At 45.0% G+C, this 19,104-nt stretch overlaps 2 protein-coding genes across 3 annotated transcripts in view; both read right to left on the bottom strand.

Moving 5' to 3' along the window:
- MAPK1 (mitogen-activated protein kinase 1) overlaps positions 1–1,195 on the bottom strand; it is a 37,589-nt gene extending 36,394 nt beyond the window's left edge. Inside the window, exon 1 of the mRNA XM_036393273.2 lies at positions 829–1,195. Coding sequence (XP_036249166.1) covers positions 829–971 — 143 coding nt within the window. The 5' untranslated portion in view covers positions 972–1,195. The remainder of the gene's footprint in view (positions 1–828) is intronic.
- Positions 1,196–3,045: 1,850 nt separating this feature from the next.
- Positions 3,046–19,104, bottom strand: part of PPM1F (protein phosphatase, Mg2+/Mn2+ dependent 1F) — a 42,972-nt gene continuing 26,913 nt past the window's right edge. For both annotated transcript variants that reach the window (XM_054516721.1, XM_054516720.1), the window contains exon 8: positions 3,046–19,071. The gene's annotated coding sequence lies outside the window, so the exon portion shown is untranslated. The remainder of the gene's footprint in view (positions 19,072–19,104) is intronic.

A 19,104-nucleotide genomic window follows, 5' to 3' on the forward strand; every position in this document is an offset into this window, starting at 1 on the left:
AGCATACCAGGTTAATAACTCAGTCATTAGATACACAGATCACACAGCATCACCCCAGCTCACTGAGACTGCTAAAAAAATCCATCTCACACTCTTAATCCAGTTAGTTCACGGTTTCTGTAGTTCGTTCACGGCGCTCTGTAAGACCGATGTTACCCACAGCAAACATACACGATCGCTTTTCAGCGAGACTCAGACTAAGTCTTCATAATGCAACAGAATTTAGAGCTAGGACAGCTGAAGAGAACTTTCACCTGCACACGTTAACGCAGGCACTAACCCGGCCAGCTCTGCAGCAAAGCCAGCACGTCCTGAGCAGTCAGGCAGTGGCAGCAACTCCTGTGCTCAGATTCACCTTTTTTATCCCCCACGACCTCGGGCTGCTGCAGCCAGGTGAGCCCTCGCAGGGCAGTGGAAGGGACGCGGGGCTGCCAGCAGCATTTACCATCTTCCCCTCCTTCCTGAACCTCTGCAAACGCACTACGGAGACGGGGGAAATAACGAGAGCGACCAACTCCACATGCACATTTAAAGATTTAAAGAAAATAAAGGCAGGAGCGAAACGAAACGAGACGCTCAGCTGCACCCACCGACGGAGGGATGGGGGGGGGGGTGCAGGGAGGGAGAGGAAAGAAGGGTGATGCCGGAGAGACAACCTCGGGAACACGGAGGGGGAGACAGAGCTGAGGAGAGCGAGACGGAGCTGCTCCCCCTCCCCGAGGGCAAGGGCGGGCCGGGCCCGCGGCCGGGCAGGGCGGCGGGAAGGAGGGAGGGAAGGGAGGAGGGAGTTGTCCGGGGCAAGGGCGCTGCCCCGGCGGCCGCACTCACCACACCATGCCGTAGGCCCCCTCGCCGATATAGGAGAGGTTGGTGTAGCGCGGCCCCACGTCGAACACTTGTCCCCGCACCATCTCCGGGCCGCCGGCGCTGGCGGAGCCGCCCGCAGCCCCTGCCCCCGACACCGCCGCCATGTTGTCCGTGCCGGGAACCGCGGTGCCTGCGTGCGGGGGGGCGGAGGCGGGCGAGGCGGGGGGCGAGGAGGAGGATGCGGGAGGGAGGAGAGAGGAGAAGGAGGAGAAGGAGGAGAAGGAGGAGGGAGGAAGAGGCGCCGCCCGCTCCGGCCGCTCCGCCGGTCTCGGCCCGTTGGCCCCGTCAGCGCCGAACCCGCCGCGGCCGCTCTGAGGAGGCGCCGCCGGCCGCGCGCGCGCGCACCGCCCGGCCCGGGAGCTGGAAGGCGGGGGAGCGGGGGGGGGGCGAGGGCGCGCGCGCAGGGAGCGGCGCGGGGCGGGGCCGCGCGCGGCAGGGGGCGGGGCCAGGGGCGGGGCCGGGGACTGCGGTAACCGCAGCCGCTGGGGAGGGGGCGCGGCGGCCGTGGGTCACGTGGGGCGCGCGGCGGGTCACGTGGCCGCGCGGCGCCATTAGAGGCGTCAGGTGACGGGCGGGAAATGGAGCCGGGCCCGGCCCGGCCTCAGCGCCTCCCGCACCCTCAGCGCCCCGCCGGTCCCAGAGCTCGGGCACCGCGATAAGGGCGAGTTCATCTGTGACACTCCCCGACTTCAGCGCACAGTTTTGCAAACTCTTTTTAGCATGTTGTTTTTACATGTAATTACGGTTGCCTGTTCACTGCTTCCCGTGTAAATGTAAATAAACTTTGTAGAGGAGGTGAAATCTCAGCTGAAGGTTTGTCACGGTTTGAGCGCTGCTTGCAGCAATGCCGTACCTCCTCTGTTTCTCTGCAAGGCAGAGTTTTCCTAAAATAGCTTTTCCTTGTTTGCAGGAGTCTGTGCACAAGGATCTTAACTCCACTTCTGCCTTTTTTCCTGCAGTTCTCTAATGACCCTGACAAAAAGTACTAATCTTTGGTTACTGCTGACATTTTCACTGCCACCATCTCTGCTGCTTCTCATCTGTCCCTGCCTGGAGGCTGTCCCCAGCCATGTCCCTGACAATATCTTGCTTCTCCCCGAGGTCATTTCTGGCATCCCACCTTCTTCTGGCCCTTCTGCTTCCTTTGCCATGGCCGAACCCTCTCAGTGTCCCGGAGCCGCTTCCAGCGCTGCGATCCCCTCGTTCCCCTCGCTCCCCGCCCGGCTCCGGGCCAGCTGTGCCCAGGGTGGGGAGGACAGTCCCGGCTCGGGCTGCACCCCCAGGTGTCCCCAAGGCTCCGGGTGCCACCCAGCCCAGGTGATGGAGGGAAAGCTGTCAGGGCTGAGCACCAAAATCTAACAAACTCCCCTCTATTTAACAGGCATTCAACTCTACAGCTCGTGCTTTTGTGTATTTGAGTGGGATAATGCTTCTGATGTATTAATTTTTATGTATGTATAACGGTTTTTGTTTCATGATGTGTTCTGCACTTCAGAAACACAGCATTATTCTCAGAAATTTCAGTCAGCAGTAAATGTGAGCATTTAAATTTTCTAAAGCCAAGTGAAGTATTATTTTAAAGGTTCTTTAAAAATGAAAATTTGCTTACAGTTCTGATTACATACATAAATAAATCTGTCATCAGCAAATGCAAAACAAATTATTATGGAGAATGTAGCTTAAACACAGCCTGTCATATCAAATTTAATTAAAAACTGGTGTGTATCTAGATTATTTTCTACCTTCACTGGGAAGCATCTGATCAAAAAGGAAACCGACCAGGCAGGCCAGGAAATTGTGGAAGGACTGTCAGCTCCTTTGAGCACTGTGTTCAAATATATGTCGAATCCAATTAAGCCCAAATAAGTGGTCAGAGGCTGAGGCATGCTCTCCCAACAACTCCTCCCATGACAGAACTCGGTGCAGTATTTCAGTGAAGCTCTGCAGTTGCTGAGATAGGCAGAGTGGATGGGAGTGGTATCAATCAGTTTTCAGCCTACTTAAATACACTGCCATTACCTGCACTTAATGTTGGGTCTTTTGCCTTAACAAAGTGACATTAAAGGCTCAATTCTGGAAAGCACATAAATGTATTTTGAGAAAATTATGAGTTCCATGATCAAAATAAAGGGCTGTGTTGGGGGAGAAGAGGTGATATTAAAAAATGATACCAGGTAATGAGAAGCAGAAGGAAAAAACCTTTTTAGTTCAAAAAGAAATCAAAGCAGTGCTGAGAAGAGTTTGTGTAAGCAGAAACAGGAATATTAAGAAAAAGCTAAGCCATAAGCTAAGTCATGTAAATACGTCATGGTTTGGACTGTCTCCATCTTCAGTCAAGTTCAGGAGTCACATGAATGAGTTCATCCTACAATCAGGATCTAGAAATTCCCTGCACTGTTGCTCGTTTCTGCTTTAACTGTTAATTCTTGTTCTGTAAATTGGTCTCTTGAAAAGGGAACATTGTACCACAAGGCCCCTGGGCCCTGGGATCAGCAGTGCCAGGTCAGGCTGAGGACAAACACCATGGAGCTGCCCTATGGTGCCCCTCCATAGTGGGGGTGGGAGGCATCTCAGATCTTTGTGCTAATTTAAAACTGAAGCCACATCTCCTAAAATCATCATAATTATACCGGTTGTGTGATTTGCGTGGGACATTGCAGTCATGGCTTTCCTGGTAGCTGCTGTACCAGTATGTCAGCATGAACCTGAAGCTCCCCATCATCCCAACCAAGCATGGGCATTAAGTACAAACAGTTTTACCAGAATTGTTTCAAAAGACCTCAAGCCTTTGTGTGGGGGTGATGAGAGAGAGAAATAAGACATGTTAAAATGTTTTATAAAGATATATTTTAACTTGTAAGGCGCTCAGGATCCATGGTGATGGTTCCTGAAATTGCTTAAATATGAGCTCTGATCCACAGGGAACTATCCTAAGATTCAGAAAGAGCATCAGCTGGTAATAACTTGTAGTCAGTACCTACCTGGGCTTGACTGAACAGGTGACAGACATCAGAAATCCCTTGAGACTGATCCTCATGAGAATGTTGACCACTGCTTTGGCAGCATTAAGTGACCTTAACGAAAATGAGGCTCTTGCTGTAATCTTGCACTGCTGGGAGGTTAAAAACAATCTCTCATCTAAATTGCTGGGCACTTGGTGCCAGAACAAATTTACTTTTCCCCCAGTATTTCCTTTTTTCCACATTCTGATGGACTTTGCATGGAGCTTACTGTGGCTTAGACACCATGGAGTTAAGATGAGAAAACAGATTGCTGTGGTTGTTCTGTGCATGCCAAGGGGAGCACAAAAGATTATTAATTGCAGAATGATTCTGACAGTAACAGCCTTGATCCTGCACTGAGTATCATTCTGTCACTGTCAGAACCTGTCACTGTTGTAGGAGATGTCTTGTATTATCCATCATGTTCTGGTTAGTTTTGCTGTTCACAAATATGGTTTGAAAACACAGTTGCAATTTCAAGTCATTTTTATGTTCCTTAGTTTTGAACAAGTAGTTTACAATCATACTCTAAATATTTTTAAAGGGATCCATTTTACAGAAACCTTAAAAGCTTACCATATAAATCTAGCTATTTTAATTAATATACTGACATTTTGTTGCTGTCTATATAAAATTAAGTTGCTCTTATTTTTCAACTGCAGTAGTAGCAGTATCCAGGCACTGTCCTGCAGTTCAGTAATGGAAATTTCCCAGCCTCAAAGCACACTCTGTCTCAGTCAGCTGCAATAAAACTCTGAGTGATTTCAATATTGTTGTGTGCCTTACTTGTCCTCGGTTATCTGGAGCTTGTATCTTTTGAAAACCAGCAACTCCTCATGAGCTTGCTTCATCTTGCCCAAGACTTAAAATTCAGTAAACAAGCTGGGGATGATAAGAGAATTGAATCACCAGATAAAAAGTTAATTTACAGGACTGACAAAATGAAACATATGCATATTAAGTATTTACACAGCACATTACAGCGACTCGTGAGTCTTCACTGAGGTCCTGCTACATGACCCCTGTTTTAGTGTGCTGAAGCCTTATACACTGGAAGGCTATTAAGTTCTTACAGTAAGGTTTAGCTAGTACATAATATCAGTCTCTTGATCTCTGCATTTCTGGTATCACTGATTGCTAAGAAAATAAATTTAAAAAAGGAGATAAAATTATTACATAACCTCAGAAGTCTAATAATTTACAAATACTAGAACATGCACTGTGTTTCCCCCACATTTATTCTTGGTTCAGCTGTAGGCAGGACAAGTGATGCCTCCAGCAGAGGCAGAAGTCAAAGCATGTAGAAACAGGATTATTAGGATTTTATGTTGTCCAAATATTGCATTTTTAATGCTTTTTGCTCATAGCTAAAAATGTAGGGAACTTTTGTAATGCAGAGGGTGGCTGATATGAGGACAGAGGGAAAAGGGTGATGCAAGAATGAATAAAAAAGAATATGGAGGGAAGAATGTAAATTAAAAGTAAAATGAACAGATAGTGGGACTGAGCTGTGGGAATAGAAGGGTCCTGGTTGGAGGGCTGATATCCAGACCCCACTGCATCTGGCTGTGTGCAAGTGAAGCCCCTGGCAGACACCCAAGTCTATTCATGGAGAACCACTTTGGGGAATGATGCCAGGCCTTCTAAAAGCGCTCACCAGGACCTGCTTTCCCTGACGTCGGCGTCTGCTGGGGTGACGTTGATCACAAACGTGGCTGATGACTCTGATGGCACACGGACACGTCCTGCTTGTCTGCTGGTATTAGATGTAATCTAAACCATGGGCAGTGGCTGAGCAGAAACAAGTGATAGGGGACAGCACACTAATGGCATTCTGAGATTTTCACCAGGGTTGAACGTTCAGCCTGCATTAATGGCTGTACATCCCATGACAAGTGCGTGGCAGCCCTCAGGAGCAAGCTGGAGGCTGTAGCACAGCAATTCTGGGTGAAGGCTCCATATCCAAACTGTCACACTGGGATTTCCTGGGCATGTGACAAGGAAACAGGATTCCCTCTGCTCTGCTGGGCAGGTCCTGACCTTGCTGACATGGAACTGGAGGAGGTTTATGGCTGCAGGGAAATTTGCATATTTGCTGTCTACACCTATGCTGCTGGAGGGAGGGCAGGTATCAGTCTCCTTTCCTTGCACTTTATTCAATCCACTGATCTGACAGTACAAAGGGCCTTTACTGCTTATTTTTAATAGATTTTGTATAAATTATAGACATCAGTTTCTACAGTCCAAAACTGATGAATCATCACTTCAAAACCCAAAAATTTCTTTTGCAGTTTTGCATATCTGTAGCAGATAAAAGCTGTGAAGAGAAGAGAGATTTCCTAAAGGAAGTGGTGTCACCATATTTTGAGAAAAAGAGCCAAGCTGTTGGAATCTGTGTTGCATTATGGGGCAATGCAATACCTCTGAGCACTTCCTGTTTATCATGAGATAAGTTTTCACCACATCATAAAATTGCAAGCATTTGTTAATAAACACTCCTAGAGAAAAAATAATATCCAAATATACAACCCCTGTGGCATCTGTCATTATAAACAAAAGAAGGTTTTCATTATATATATTGGAGGACAATTTGTGTGAAAGCAGCAGATTTTGAGGGTCCCATCCAGCTCTTGCTGAAGGCAATGTCACATCTCTCATTAGATCATTGCACCCCAGCACATGATTCTTCTTATATGTAAACAGCAAGATATTTGAATGAGCAAATCTAATTTTTACTATCATCATTCATCATTTTCTTAAACAATGTGGGGATACAGAGAACAAACATCTGCAGAATGGCAGGAGAGAGTCTTGTATGAAAATGGCAAAAGTAAGATTTGCTTTTAACAAACAATAATCTGCCAGTGCTGAGGTACCTAATCAAATACACAAACTGTGCAGATGTTCAGAGTGGTGCTGTCTTGCTGTGTGGCCTTTCTAACTTGTCAGCTTTGTTCCTTCAATTAATTCTTCTGGATAAATTAACCTAGCTGGGAAAGGAAGAGCTGGAGAGCAGAAGGGTGCAGATTTTTCAACACCAGCAACCTCGATGGCACAATTTGCACCCCCAGCAGATAAAATCTTTGGCAAGGAAATGCAAATTATTGTGACTGATTCAGGATGTTCTTGTGATCTGGCTGGAACTTGGTCTGCAGCTGACAGACCACGGGGTGGGGGTTGGGGAGGGGATTCAAGGTTTCTGCCAGTTCCAAGGGGAAGCATTTTGATAGGCAACTGTGCAACAACAACACTGTACAGTCGACACAAGACAGGCTGGTGCCTCTTACAGCTTCACCACTGTTAAATTCACTTTAAAGTTCAAAGCAAACTACAAGGCTTATCTGTTTGTTCAAGATGGGAACATCTGAACTGCAGTTTCATGTGGTAAAATCCTGCTGCATGGAAATGCAAGATGGGCAATGACTGTGTACAGTTCTTGCTTCTTTAAATGGTTATAGCATTTAAATCTCTGCCACACCGACTGTTATCAGTTAGACAAGAGGAAAGACTGAACACCAGAAAGATGTTCCCTCCAGCTACCAGCAGTAGATTTAGCAAAATTGAATAATTAAGGCATTTGTAGCTTTTTGGATTTTGAAAGTTTTAACAATGGGAAAATGATCTGGCTCACATTATCTTTGTCTTACCTGACATATGGTGGTTATTATTGCAGATACACAGAGCCTCATGATAAGAGATGCCTTTTATAAGTCCAATACATCCACTGTAATCAGGCACTACATTTATCTTACTGCATTACCAAGTCTCTGGGTTTTGTCAAGTGACACAAAATTGTTGTGAGGATATATCAGTGTCCTGAATATCAACTAACTTTTCAATATGATGTCTCATTTCCAACTGACATTAACAGCCCAACTGAATCCCTGCCCTGAAAATCCTGAGAAAAAGACAAAGGCTGCTTAAAAAAAACAAAACCAAACAAACAAAAACAAAAAACAAACAAGAAAGAACATAATTCTTTTAGAAAGATATGGCAAAATATCTGTAGGATGATGCTCTGCATCCCATTTTCCAAGTACCATTAGTAGTGGCAGGATAAGGTTAAGTGATCAGGCTCTGCCAGCAGCACGTGTGGGGGAGCAGACAGCAGATGTGCAGCCACTTAGCCTCTGCCTTGTGCACCAGACCGTGGTATGGAAATGCACGTGGATATTTAATTGCTATTCAACTACAAGTTGCTTGGATTTATGAGTCTGGGAAGTGCAGATGCTTCAGTGAGGAATGAGTGTTTATTAGCACAGTAGCTGTGCTGGCCTCTCATGCAGAGAGGCAAAGTGCCCCCATCTAGAGAAAATGGATTAAAAGGGGGCAGTGCACCACTCTCGTGTCCCATTTACCTTTGTGAAGTGCAGCTGGAAAAATGCCAATATATGGATACATTTCCATCATGAACTCTAAACAGATTTTACTGCTGCTTATCACAGATAATAAAAATGCAGCAGCTGTCCTCTTATCAAAACCCAATTTAGAGAAATGTATGGCTAAACAAGGGACAAAAGCACCTTCAGGGGCAGCTACATGGATACATGAGAATAAATCCTTTAAGAGCCAGATTAGGAAGATGGGACCATTACCCTTTACTCAAGCATTTTTCCAGAGCTTGTTGCAGCAACCTTCTGTGGTTACTCTGCACGTGTTCCCTTTCCTTTCTGGTTCCTCTTGCACTACACTGTTCCCCATGCCAGCATCCTGCTGGGCTGCTGCAGTCCCACTCAATCCTCTCTCTGCCCCAGGGGCTGGTGCTGCTGGCTGACCTTCCTTCATCTCCCTGCTCAGGCGTGTTCATCCTGAGCCCTTCTGAGAGAAGCCCCACCTAGGAGGTGAAGTGAGGGGTTAAGCATCAACTAGGAGCAAGGCACCCCCCAAAACACCCCAAATGTGCAGCAAAATTCTGCTGTTCATACTTCTCCCACTCATTGCAGTCTCAATTCTCACAGTGTCCAATTCTTCTCCTTTCCTGGACTGGTATATTTTTTACTGAATTCATTTTCTTGCAGTTTACTGAGCTGCATGAGCTCATTAAAGAGTCAAACAAGCACCAGACCTGCACAAAGAAAGCAGCATGACTGGAAGCAGAAGCATCATTTTGATACCAGCAGTCCTTTAGATTTGGCTCAGCTGCCAGGTGATATCACTCCCTAAGACTAGTTTCAGCTCTAAAATCAGGAGGTTTGACTGCACTGCTGAGAAGCCTTCAGACACTTCTCTTGCCTTTGCCATTCTTTGCTGCACTTTCCTCTCTTTTTGAAAAATGCAGCAAAAAGCACTCATGAGGGCAGTTTTCAAATGACTTCCTTAACCACCTCCTTTCTGCTTGTCCTCTGCCTCTCCTGTTTCTGCCATTTATGCTTCCCAAAGTCTCCCAGCTGTAATTCTCTGTGCTCCTGGTGACACTGTCCTACCTCTCACGAGCAGCCTGGATCAGGAGAGCCTTCCCACTAGAAATTTTCCCTTGCAAACTGCACAAGCAAGACAGACAAACCCAGTCCTCCTTTCTCAGGACAAGTGTTCAAAAAAAAAAGGTATTACACAATCCCCAAGACATGCACATTACTCACCAAAACAATCCTGGGAATCTTATTTGTGCCTCTCCTTTCTCTGCAGTGGTACCAGTGCCCTGAAGGCAGGACCCAAAGGCTGTATAAACCCAAAGCCTGCAATGGAGGGCACTGCTTTGTGCAATGATCAGCAGCCCTGCTGTGAAGGACAGAAGTATCTTGCTGTGTTTGTTTTGTGATGTGTTCTGCTAATTTATACTGTTGGATTAATAAAAATAACAAGATAGAAGCTTCCAAATGGAATCCATTGCTAACTGTCCTTCATAGCTCTATTCTTGTTCCACACACATTAGGAAGTGCACATTATCTGGTAAATCAAGACATTAGAAACAAATAAATGCCTTTATATTGTAAGGGGGGAAAAAAGCCTTTCTAGAAATACTGTAGAAACAGTCACATCCTCTATTTCTGCCTTTTATAAAAGGCTGGCTGTGTCTCATTATCATCAAGGAAGAAGTAAACAAATGTAATTTAATCAGTTCTGTCTTTCGTTGATTTGCATCAGCAAGAATAAAAGACAAAGGCAGAATGGAAAACAGCAGCTTTGTGCTAAAAGTTTCAATGCACAAAATACTTCTTTCTCCAGCTGTCAAACATTAAAAAACGCTCTGCATACCAGTAATAATAAAAGTGTCAAACAATTGACCACAATGGGAATCACAATGCTTCATTAAAAGCTCTAAAGCAGAGTAGAAAAGGTTCCAGACATTTGCTAAACAGAACTAAATGCTCAGATACTTTCAAAAAGTGTCAGAAGATGCTTTCATCTAGTCTAGTCATGCAGATAAATATCTCCTTGCTTATTCCAGCCCAGTCTCCAAGCTCCTGCTGTTTCAGCAGTAACAGCTGCATGTGCCACTTGCTGTCCTGAGGCTGAGGCACCCTAGTGCACCACAAGAGGTTAAGGTCCTCTCCAGCGATGAGGCTCCATTGCATGTGGCATTGCAGGGATTTAATCAGTAATTTTGTATTTACATACATAATTATGTATTATTTGAGAGCCTAACCTATTTGTTCAGCTGACAGGCGATGTTTGTGATAAGGAATTTCAGCAGACAGGATATTTATAGATCCTTTATCTCTATGTACAATCAGAGCTAAAACATCAAACAATATCCCGAATGAAGGGTTGTTCCAGTTCAACTTTACCCCATTGTTGCTTTTCCTTTTTTTTTTTTTTCTTCCTATGTCTAGTTAGTACCTAAAACTTGGCAGTGAGGGAAAAAAGGGAATGTGACTCACACTGACAACTTCATTTGCTGTAAGAGACCTCAGTAATTGCTCTAACCCACTTACAGGAAAGCTACCCCTCCTCTTTCTCTCCTTCTCCACCCTTGGACAGACTGAGGCCACGCTTGTAACAGGAGCAGCAGGCTGCTCCCAGAGGTCAGGCTATCACTTAAGGAGTAACCAGGCCTTCCTTTTCACTTTTTTCTTCTGCATTTCAAGTTAACCCCTCACAAGAATTTAGAGCAGCTTCAGCTTAAGGGGCATCTTCCCAACATGGCTTTTTCATGAACCCAATAATAAGCAGGGTTTGCAAAGGGCTCACAGCTCAAACACAGCAGGGGTGAGGTGGCTGCTCCCACAACATGCAGGGTTTGGCAGCCAGGGCAGCAGCTCCAGGATAAAGCTGTCGAGGAGTCAAACAATTGTGGCCTTTTCCTTTCCTTGTGAGATGGGGGCAGGGAATGGTAAATAGAAACAGAAGAATCAGCACAGTGCCATGCAGCACTCTACCAAAATATATTTTCATTTTTACTTACATAATCAACATGAGAGCACATTCGTAGTGAGGTGGCGGAACAGATGGCAAAGCCTTCGTTTTCAGCAAGACGTTAATTAACAACAACTCGGGTTTCTGTGAGAGAGAGGGTTTGTTCTGCTCTAGCAGGGTTGAGATGGGTGCTTACTACATAAAGCAAAACTCAGTTTCCCCACACAGAATTGTGATTTCTTTTTTCCATTACATCCCTGTTACTTTTCCAGGATACTCTCTAACACAGCAACATCCCAAATGCAAAGCCTTATAAAAAACCATCACAAGTTTGGGTCCTACCAGTAGCTTGGAATTCTCCTTGCAAATACTTTTGAACACTCTGTGGACGTATAAATACAGAGAGGAAAGGAAAGAAGAGCCTTGAGTAAGGGAGTTGTGTGCAACTTACACTGCAGGTGAGGCTTGTGTTATGTGTAGCAGCTTTCACAGAGATATGATTGAAGCTAAAGCTTCTTAGATGCTCTGCATGAAGTTCTCTCTCCTCTTTCCTCTGTTCCACACACTTGGACTTGACATCTTCAGCACACTGATGTAGCTGAGTTGGAAAGAGCTGTCCCAAGGGGGACTGAAGCAGAAAGTAGCTATGAAAGATATTTATTCAACCACAGGCAGAGAATACATCACCCAGACACAATGAATAGGGAAATGGCACATGAAGCTGAAAAGTCTGGCCTCTATTTTTCATCTGATAAGCTGTCTGGACAGTCCACAAATATCCAGCTCTTCCCTCCCTGTGCTGCCAGGTGATAGGAGGTTGCTTTTTCCTGCTTTACATTCAGCATCAGTGGTTCTCCAGAGTCACACCCAAGTCCTGCAGAGGCCTGTGGCCACATTCCTCGGGGGATTACATCCATCCCAGCAGGAGAGAGGGAAGAGATGCAGGCCAAAAGGGATGGGCAAGCAGTGGGGAGGGAGGAGTTGAGTGGAGCAGGGAAGGAGTGAGCAATAGGGAACATCCAAATTAACCCAGGCAGGAGCTGGAAGGCAGTACTGGAGAAAAGGGAGAGGGGAAGCAGTCATACACTCCATTATGTAAAACAGGGCAACAGGGCATCTGGATTGATCTGCTGTGGAGCTTGGAAATGAAGCCATTATTCCCACGTCTCAGCACTCATCCCTGTGCCGCCAGCAAAGCTCTAACACCTGACAAGAAATGTCTCTGCCCATTCTAGTGACATGCACATCTAGAAAGGTTGCTGTTCCATTACTCCCACTTCCTCTGTGCAGGCAGTAGATGGCTGTGGGTCTGTGCTGCAAGCTGAAAATCACACCTTATTCATTACCCAGAGGGATTGAACAATATATTTGCAATGATTATTTTCTTCAATGTGTGTTAAAAACATTGTTGAGATAACTGAAAAACTACATTACAAGAATACTGCAGTTATCAAGTCTAACTAAAAATGAGTATGTGGTTGAACTAAGAGTGTCTGTTCTACCTTTCAGCACTTACTTTAAATTGAAATTTCAGATAGGCTCCTATGCCTATTGCTCTCAACAACAAGAAAACACAACCTAACATTGTTATACTGAGCACAACCAACCTGCAGAATTGTACAAGACTTTGGCCTCCACCAGTTCGTGTTGTGTTAAACTGGAAATGGGCCACAGAGAATATCTTGCATACATCAGATGGCAGAGATTCTTTGCAGGATGATTCTCAGGAGAAGTGCCAGATATCACTGAAACTGTGCTTAGGAGGTGCAAAGTAAAAGAAAGAAAAGAACACCAAAATGGTATTCTGCTTAGCCTGCCCTCCTCTTGCAGGGGTTAAGAGGGAGATGTGAGAATCAGCAGAACTGCTTCTGTACTTACAGCTGATTTTTTGGGAGGAGAGAAGAGGGATGAAAAATCCTTTGCAGATACTACCTTTAAAAAAATATTATCAGCATAACAAGAAGTTAGCTCTTCAATCAAAACCAAAAAGAGAAGCGACCAACAGATGCACAGACAAGCACTGACTTCAGTGGAGCTGCAAGGCTGAATTTGGCTCCAATTCTGTGAAGTACTTTCAAAGCAGGAACATACTGCATACAAATGAGCATTAAATAATTCGCATCATTAAGAGAGCTCTGAGCAGCTCATCTGGACTTTGAAAAAAGCTAAAGCAAATGTAGATTGTTTGAATACCATTAGGGACAGTCATTAATGAGCACTAAGGCATCTACAGTATTGACACAGTGACCCATCCTCCTTCCCAGGTTATTTTCTTTATTGATTTGTATTTTCTTACACATGAGCTTTAGAGTGTGACAAAGCTCAGCAATTCATGTAGGAACACCGCTTAAAGCACTATACAATTACATTTTTTGTATAGTGCATCTTTTAATTTTGGTTTTAGAGAAACATGGCCCTGTCTGTTTGGTGTAGATACCATAGACAGTTTCAACACCAATGAATATCAAAGAAACAAAGGCAAATAGGTAAATGGATTCATCCAGAGTGACACAGAAGGAGCTGTGTAACAGAAACAGTCCAAAGGCTCTGGATGCCTGGTTTCCAGGCTGAAGCATTTCACTCAATCAGCTCTAAGCAGAGCTGCTGTAGCACTGGGATAAACTGCAGCCTCGTACCATATCTCAAATGCTGGGAAACATATGGGACAGTGCAGGGACAATGCAGAAGAGATCAGGTGAAGAACACAAATTGGGCAAAGAACCGAAGGTACCCAGGTGCCAGAGCTGCAGGAGTTGAGAAGTGATGGAATACTGAGAGCTAAATATGTGCAGCAAAGTGCAAAGGGGGAGGCAGGGGCAGGCACCAGCCTACAGGCAGTCGAAGGGGAGCTGGAAGGAATCTTTAATGAAGGCAGAAATCATTCTGGGTGACTCAGAATATTGGTATTCACAAAGAGAATTGAGAACAGGCAAAAATAAATAAAGCTGAAAGCAAAACCCAAAGGCCAAATCCCTCTCAATAGCCAGAACGCTGATATAATCTGAGCAACCAAACAACAGGTCCTTGTGAAAACCCCTCTCCAGCTACTTCCTGCACACCAGCCTCTCTCCCAGGCTGGGGAGGGCTGCAGGCAGCTCCCACTGCCCAGCCTGGGAGCTTTGCAGGCTGCTCTTGTGCTGACACCTTTTTTCTGCAAAATGCAGCCCTGGTGGTCCTCTCTCCACACCCCCAGCCCTTGGCTTTCCTGTGACATCTCAACTAGTGCATTGTGTAACGTCACAAACTTCCCTGAGCAGCTCTGTATGGCTTTCATTAGCTGCCAGCTTTTGTACATGACACAGGCACACACATCAGTCCCTGACAGACCCAAAGGCACAGTAGTTTTATTTATGAGTGGGTTTAATGCTAGCCAGCTTCAAGATCTTGCTACCATCAGCCAAAAATATCTGCAGGCAGCATTTAACTAAACCCCCAAGCTCTACAAGTTTTACAGTGAAGATTGGAAACCGGGCTAGTTTCAGTTTTATTTTTTTTTATACAAGTGTGATGACTTTTGTTCTTTCCTTTTCTTCATTTTTAACTTTTCATTGAAGAGTAGTCAAAGAAGTTACAGTTCTATATTTTGGAGCTGAGATCAGTAAGACTGAAGAACAGGAAAGACTTCCTGACAGTGAGATCTATTAGTCAATGGAGCAGTCTCCCAAAGGAGGTGCTGGGAGCACAAGAAGTGCTTTAGCAGAGCTAGAGGCAGCATTAAGTGCTCCAAGTGCTGCAGCCAGCTGCAGAGGATTGCCATGAGACACAGCAAGGACTCCTGCCATTAGCCTGCTAATGCACATCCTGGCCTGGCCAACTGCTAGTGGGAATAGCTCACTGACTTAAAAGGTCATTAACAAGAAAATATTAGAAGACAATTTTCTAATGACAGGGGCAGCCTCTGCAATGTGTCTTCCATTACAAAAGGTGATTATTGGTAGGGGGAAGAAACAAACAGTTTTTGTTAGTATTTTTGTATTAGGGCTCATTCATTAGGTCTTCCTTAAATACCTAAAAGTAAAAACCACTAAATTGCTCAGATCCCCTTCATGTCTAACTTGCCCTGCAGAAAACAGTCCTTCCCCATCTCTTGCTAGCATTACCAAGGAAATAAAAAAGTATAAACCACCAATTACAAAGGTTTAAGACTGACCACAGAGATCTATAAGCTCTTTACATTAGAAAGCAAACAAAACAAAGAGAAATTGAAATACCACAATTCAGGCAAAACCCAGCCTTATAAACTTTTCCATGAGAAAGAACATAATTGGTGAGGGGAGGAAGATTATTTTCCAAAGGTTTTAGTGTCAGTACAAAATCCAGCACTTGAAATGCTTTCCTTACAATTTTCTGGTATCACTGCACTATGCAGCAGGAACCTTGTCTCAGTGGTTTAGCTGGTAACTTTCAAACACCTTGTATTTAGACTTAAAATGTAACCTTAGTACTGGATGTCTGGAATTTGATACTCACTTTAGTGTCCTGATCCATCAGGACACAAAAAATTGTACAGGCAACCAGCCCTAGGTCTATAGTAAGAGTAAGGTCTGTCCATGTATGAGTTTATATTTTTATCACTCTGAAAAGATGGAAATCCTTTGGAGGGAGGACAGAGAGAGGGAGAGGATTACTGTTTGGTTTTAAAAGTACACTCACCAGTGCAACACCAAAGCCTGCCTGCACTGTTGAATTTGACCTTCATCTCAATGGCAACATTTCTGTTCTTCAGCAAGATATGGGGTAGAAAGAGGGACTTGGCAGAGTCATCTCAGCAGCTGATCCATTCTCCCATCTCCAAGTCCATCATGGTGGGGTTCAGCAGGAGCAGGGCTAAAGCAGCTGTGCTCCAGGGAGCCTTCTGCCAGCCAGCACTAAGGAGGACACGGTACCTGTAAAGACCAATGACCTTGTGCCATTTAAGTCTGTCAGGGAAAACTCTTGATGTGCCTCCACACTCAGCCCATGCTGGTCATTCCAGCTGCTGGAACAGTTGTGTGGAATTAGCTGCATCAACAGAAAACAATGGGGTAAAATATCTGTTGTCAGTGGCCCAACTTGCATTACCTGTGCTTGTCTGTAACCCAACAATCAGATCCATCATTAGCAGCTTGGCTTAATTATAACTTAGAACTTCTCCAAGCATAGACTTTGCTCAAGATTTTAAATGACTATAATTAATTAGGCAGAAAGCCTCAAGTGTCTTCTCATCCATTGTTAGAATTATTTTTTCCTTTCCCCACATTTGACACCAGAATGTGGTTTCATAAAGGAACTGGGCTGTCAACTAGAAGATTAAAAAAGAGGCATCTCTTTGTAGAGAAACACCTTTTATATCCTATATAAAGAGAAAGAAGGCTTCAGAATTTTTTAATCTTGACTAAGAGATGCAAAAAGGAGTATCATTCTAACTTACACTTGTTTAGTCCCAGTCCTTATAGGAAAGGCTTATTTCTTGCCTCCCATTTAAAAAGCTTTTTGCACCCTCCCCAAATTTCTGCTGTTATCAGAGATCTGGTATCAGACAGCTGGGCCCCAGCCTGAACCAACTGCTTGGATCCTAATCAGCAAAAAGCAAGCCACAAAATTACTGCCAGAAAAATGGCAACTTCTTAAAGGACAGAGAGGAGGAAGGAAGGGGTTATCATGCAAAGAAACGCTTCCCACTCGGCTTTCCAGTGCCCACCCGCAAGACGAAAACATGAAAGGCAGGACAGCACTCGCAGAGGGCTCTCTAGGGCAGACCGTGGCTCTCTCTAGGGCACACCGTGGCTCTCTCTAGGGCAGACCGTGGCTCTCTCTAGGGCACACCGTGGCTCTCCGTTCGCTCCGGCCGGAGGAAGGCGGGAGCCCTCTAGGGGCGGCACACGGAGCCCTGGAGGGATCTGGGCACCTGCTGAGCCCTTCGCCTTCTCCCTGCCGAGCCCCTCCTGCCTTCCCCGGGCACAGGAGCGCTGTCCTGGCACCTACAAGGGCTCAGCACCTGAAGGTCTACACAGAAAATCAGGCTGGGTACGAGGAAGTCCCAGGCTTTTTCCTGGAAGTGCTTACCCTACAGCCCGGAATATGACGTGGGAAGTCTCTTTTCCGTGGTTGGTTCAATCCTCTCAGGGAAAACAGAACATCACCAAAGTGCAGACTGCAGTTCTGGAGCTAGCCTGGCTCACCACAGCATAGCTGGAATTTTTTCTTCTAGGCTATGCAAAAAGGACTTGGTTTTGTCTTACTGTGTGCCTTATGCATACTGTGAACTCTGGTATAAAATGAGCAGGTTTATCTTTGTCAAGGCTTGTTCAAAATAGTCCTTTCCAAGATCTACTTCTATTTGAAGGCTAGGTAACAGCTGCAGCATTTAAACATTTAAATATTTTCTCATTCTAATGAGAACTTAAGATCCTTTCCAAACAGCTCAACATAACAACATGAGAATATGGCAAACTCAAACTTCAAAACATTTTGACTCCAGTAAAAAAAAAAAACAAAACCAAACAACACCCAAAACGAAACACAAGCATCAAAAAGCCTCTAACCAGATATTAAGAATTTACTGTAGCGCAACCAATAACAGATTTTGTTAGTGATCCAAACCAGAAGACTGCAAGAACAGCTTAACAGCTTGGGTTTTTTTAATATAAGAGATATTGACCATAAAAGTCCTGCACAGTTACATGAGCAAAACTGCAGTATTGGTTTGGTGAAACAGGTAAATACCCATTACAGTCTCTACATGTAATTTACAAACAACTTTCTGCATGACATATTCAAGGTTATGCTCGATTTCTTAAAAAAAAAATAAAATTAGAGACAGTAAGATGAAAGCCTGTAATCTACATTAGTGCTACTTGAATAGCAAACTTGATCTAGATGCAGAAGATGTTTTATCTATCCCTCACCAAATGGCAGAGATGTGAAGTCTGCATTACTAGGAGAACCCATATTTCTTAAAGTTCTCCCAGTCTCTGAAGAAGCACTTCTGCTCACTCCATTTCCCAGGTGGAAAGGACAGGCATTTCCAGGCTGTTGGCAGAGCCCTGGTTTTGGCTGGGATAGAGTTAAATTTTCTTCCTAGTAGCTGGTACAGTGCTGTAGTTTAGATTCAGTGTGAGAATAATGTTGATAACACACTCATGCTGTAAGTTGTTGCTAAGCAGTGCTGACTCTAAATCAAGGACATCTCAGTCTTCCAGGCTCTGCCAGTGAGGAGGTGCACAAGGGGCTGGGAGGGAGCACAGCCAGAACAGCTGACCCAAACTGGCCAAAAGGCTGTTCCTTGACATTCACTTCCATAGGCTTATTGATTGTTTCTTGCTCAAACCCTTCAGCAACAGAGCCTGCAATGACTGGAATCCTGGAGCAGAAGGTTGGCTCTGAGCCCCATGTTGAACACATGGGTGGTGGGGATCTGTTGGATGAGAAGGAAAACAGTCACGAGTACAACAGCACTGCCAAGAATCAGCAATGCCTGGATTTCATCTCCTACTGTTCAAAAGGAGACTGCAAAGCCAATGTCGGGCACCAGCACGGAGAAACAACAGTGATGGCCAGTCCTGTTCTCAACTGCAGCTGGAATGGGCTCTGACCTGGAGGAAGGCAGTGCCCTTTGGGAAGGGAAGCACCAGGGATTCCCATGAGGCACTGGAGTGACTTTGTTCAGCTCTGTGTTGTTATTGGCCAAGATCAGCTGCCTTTGGACTGTGGAGTTACCTGGCTGATGGATTCCCACAGCTGCTTTACAAAACCACAGAAGTACAGCACCAGTCAGCTGCTGCTTGTGCTCCCTGGTGAGCCCAGTGAATCACAGGCTGGATTTGCTGCTAAACCTAGTCAAGCAAATCCCCAGCCCACACTTTTCTAGGAACTTGCTGCTTTTTTAGAGATTATTACAAGTGAAGTTTCACCCCGGCAATTCTTCCTGGTAAAAGAATAAAATAAATGCAAACCAAAA

Source organism: Molothrus ater, chromosome 18 (genome assembly GCF_012460135.2).
Source record: "Molothrus ater isolate BHLD 08-10-18 breed brown headed cowbird chromosome 18, BPBGC_Mater_1.1, whole genome shotgun sequence".
Classification (NCBI taxonomy): domain Eukaryota; kingdom Metazoa; phylum Chordata; class Aves; order Passeriformes; family Icteridae; genus Molothrus; species Molothrus ater.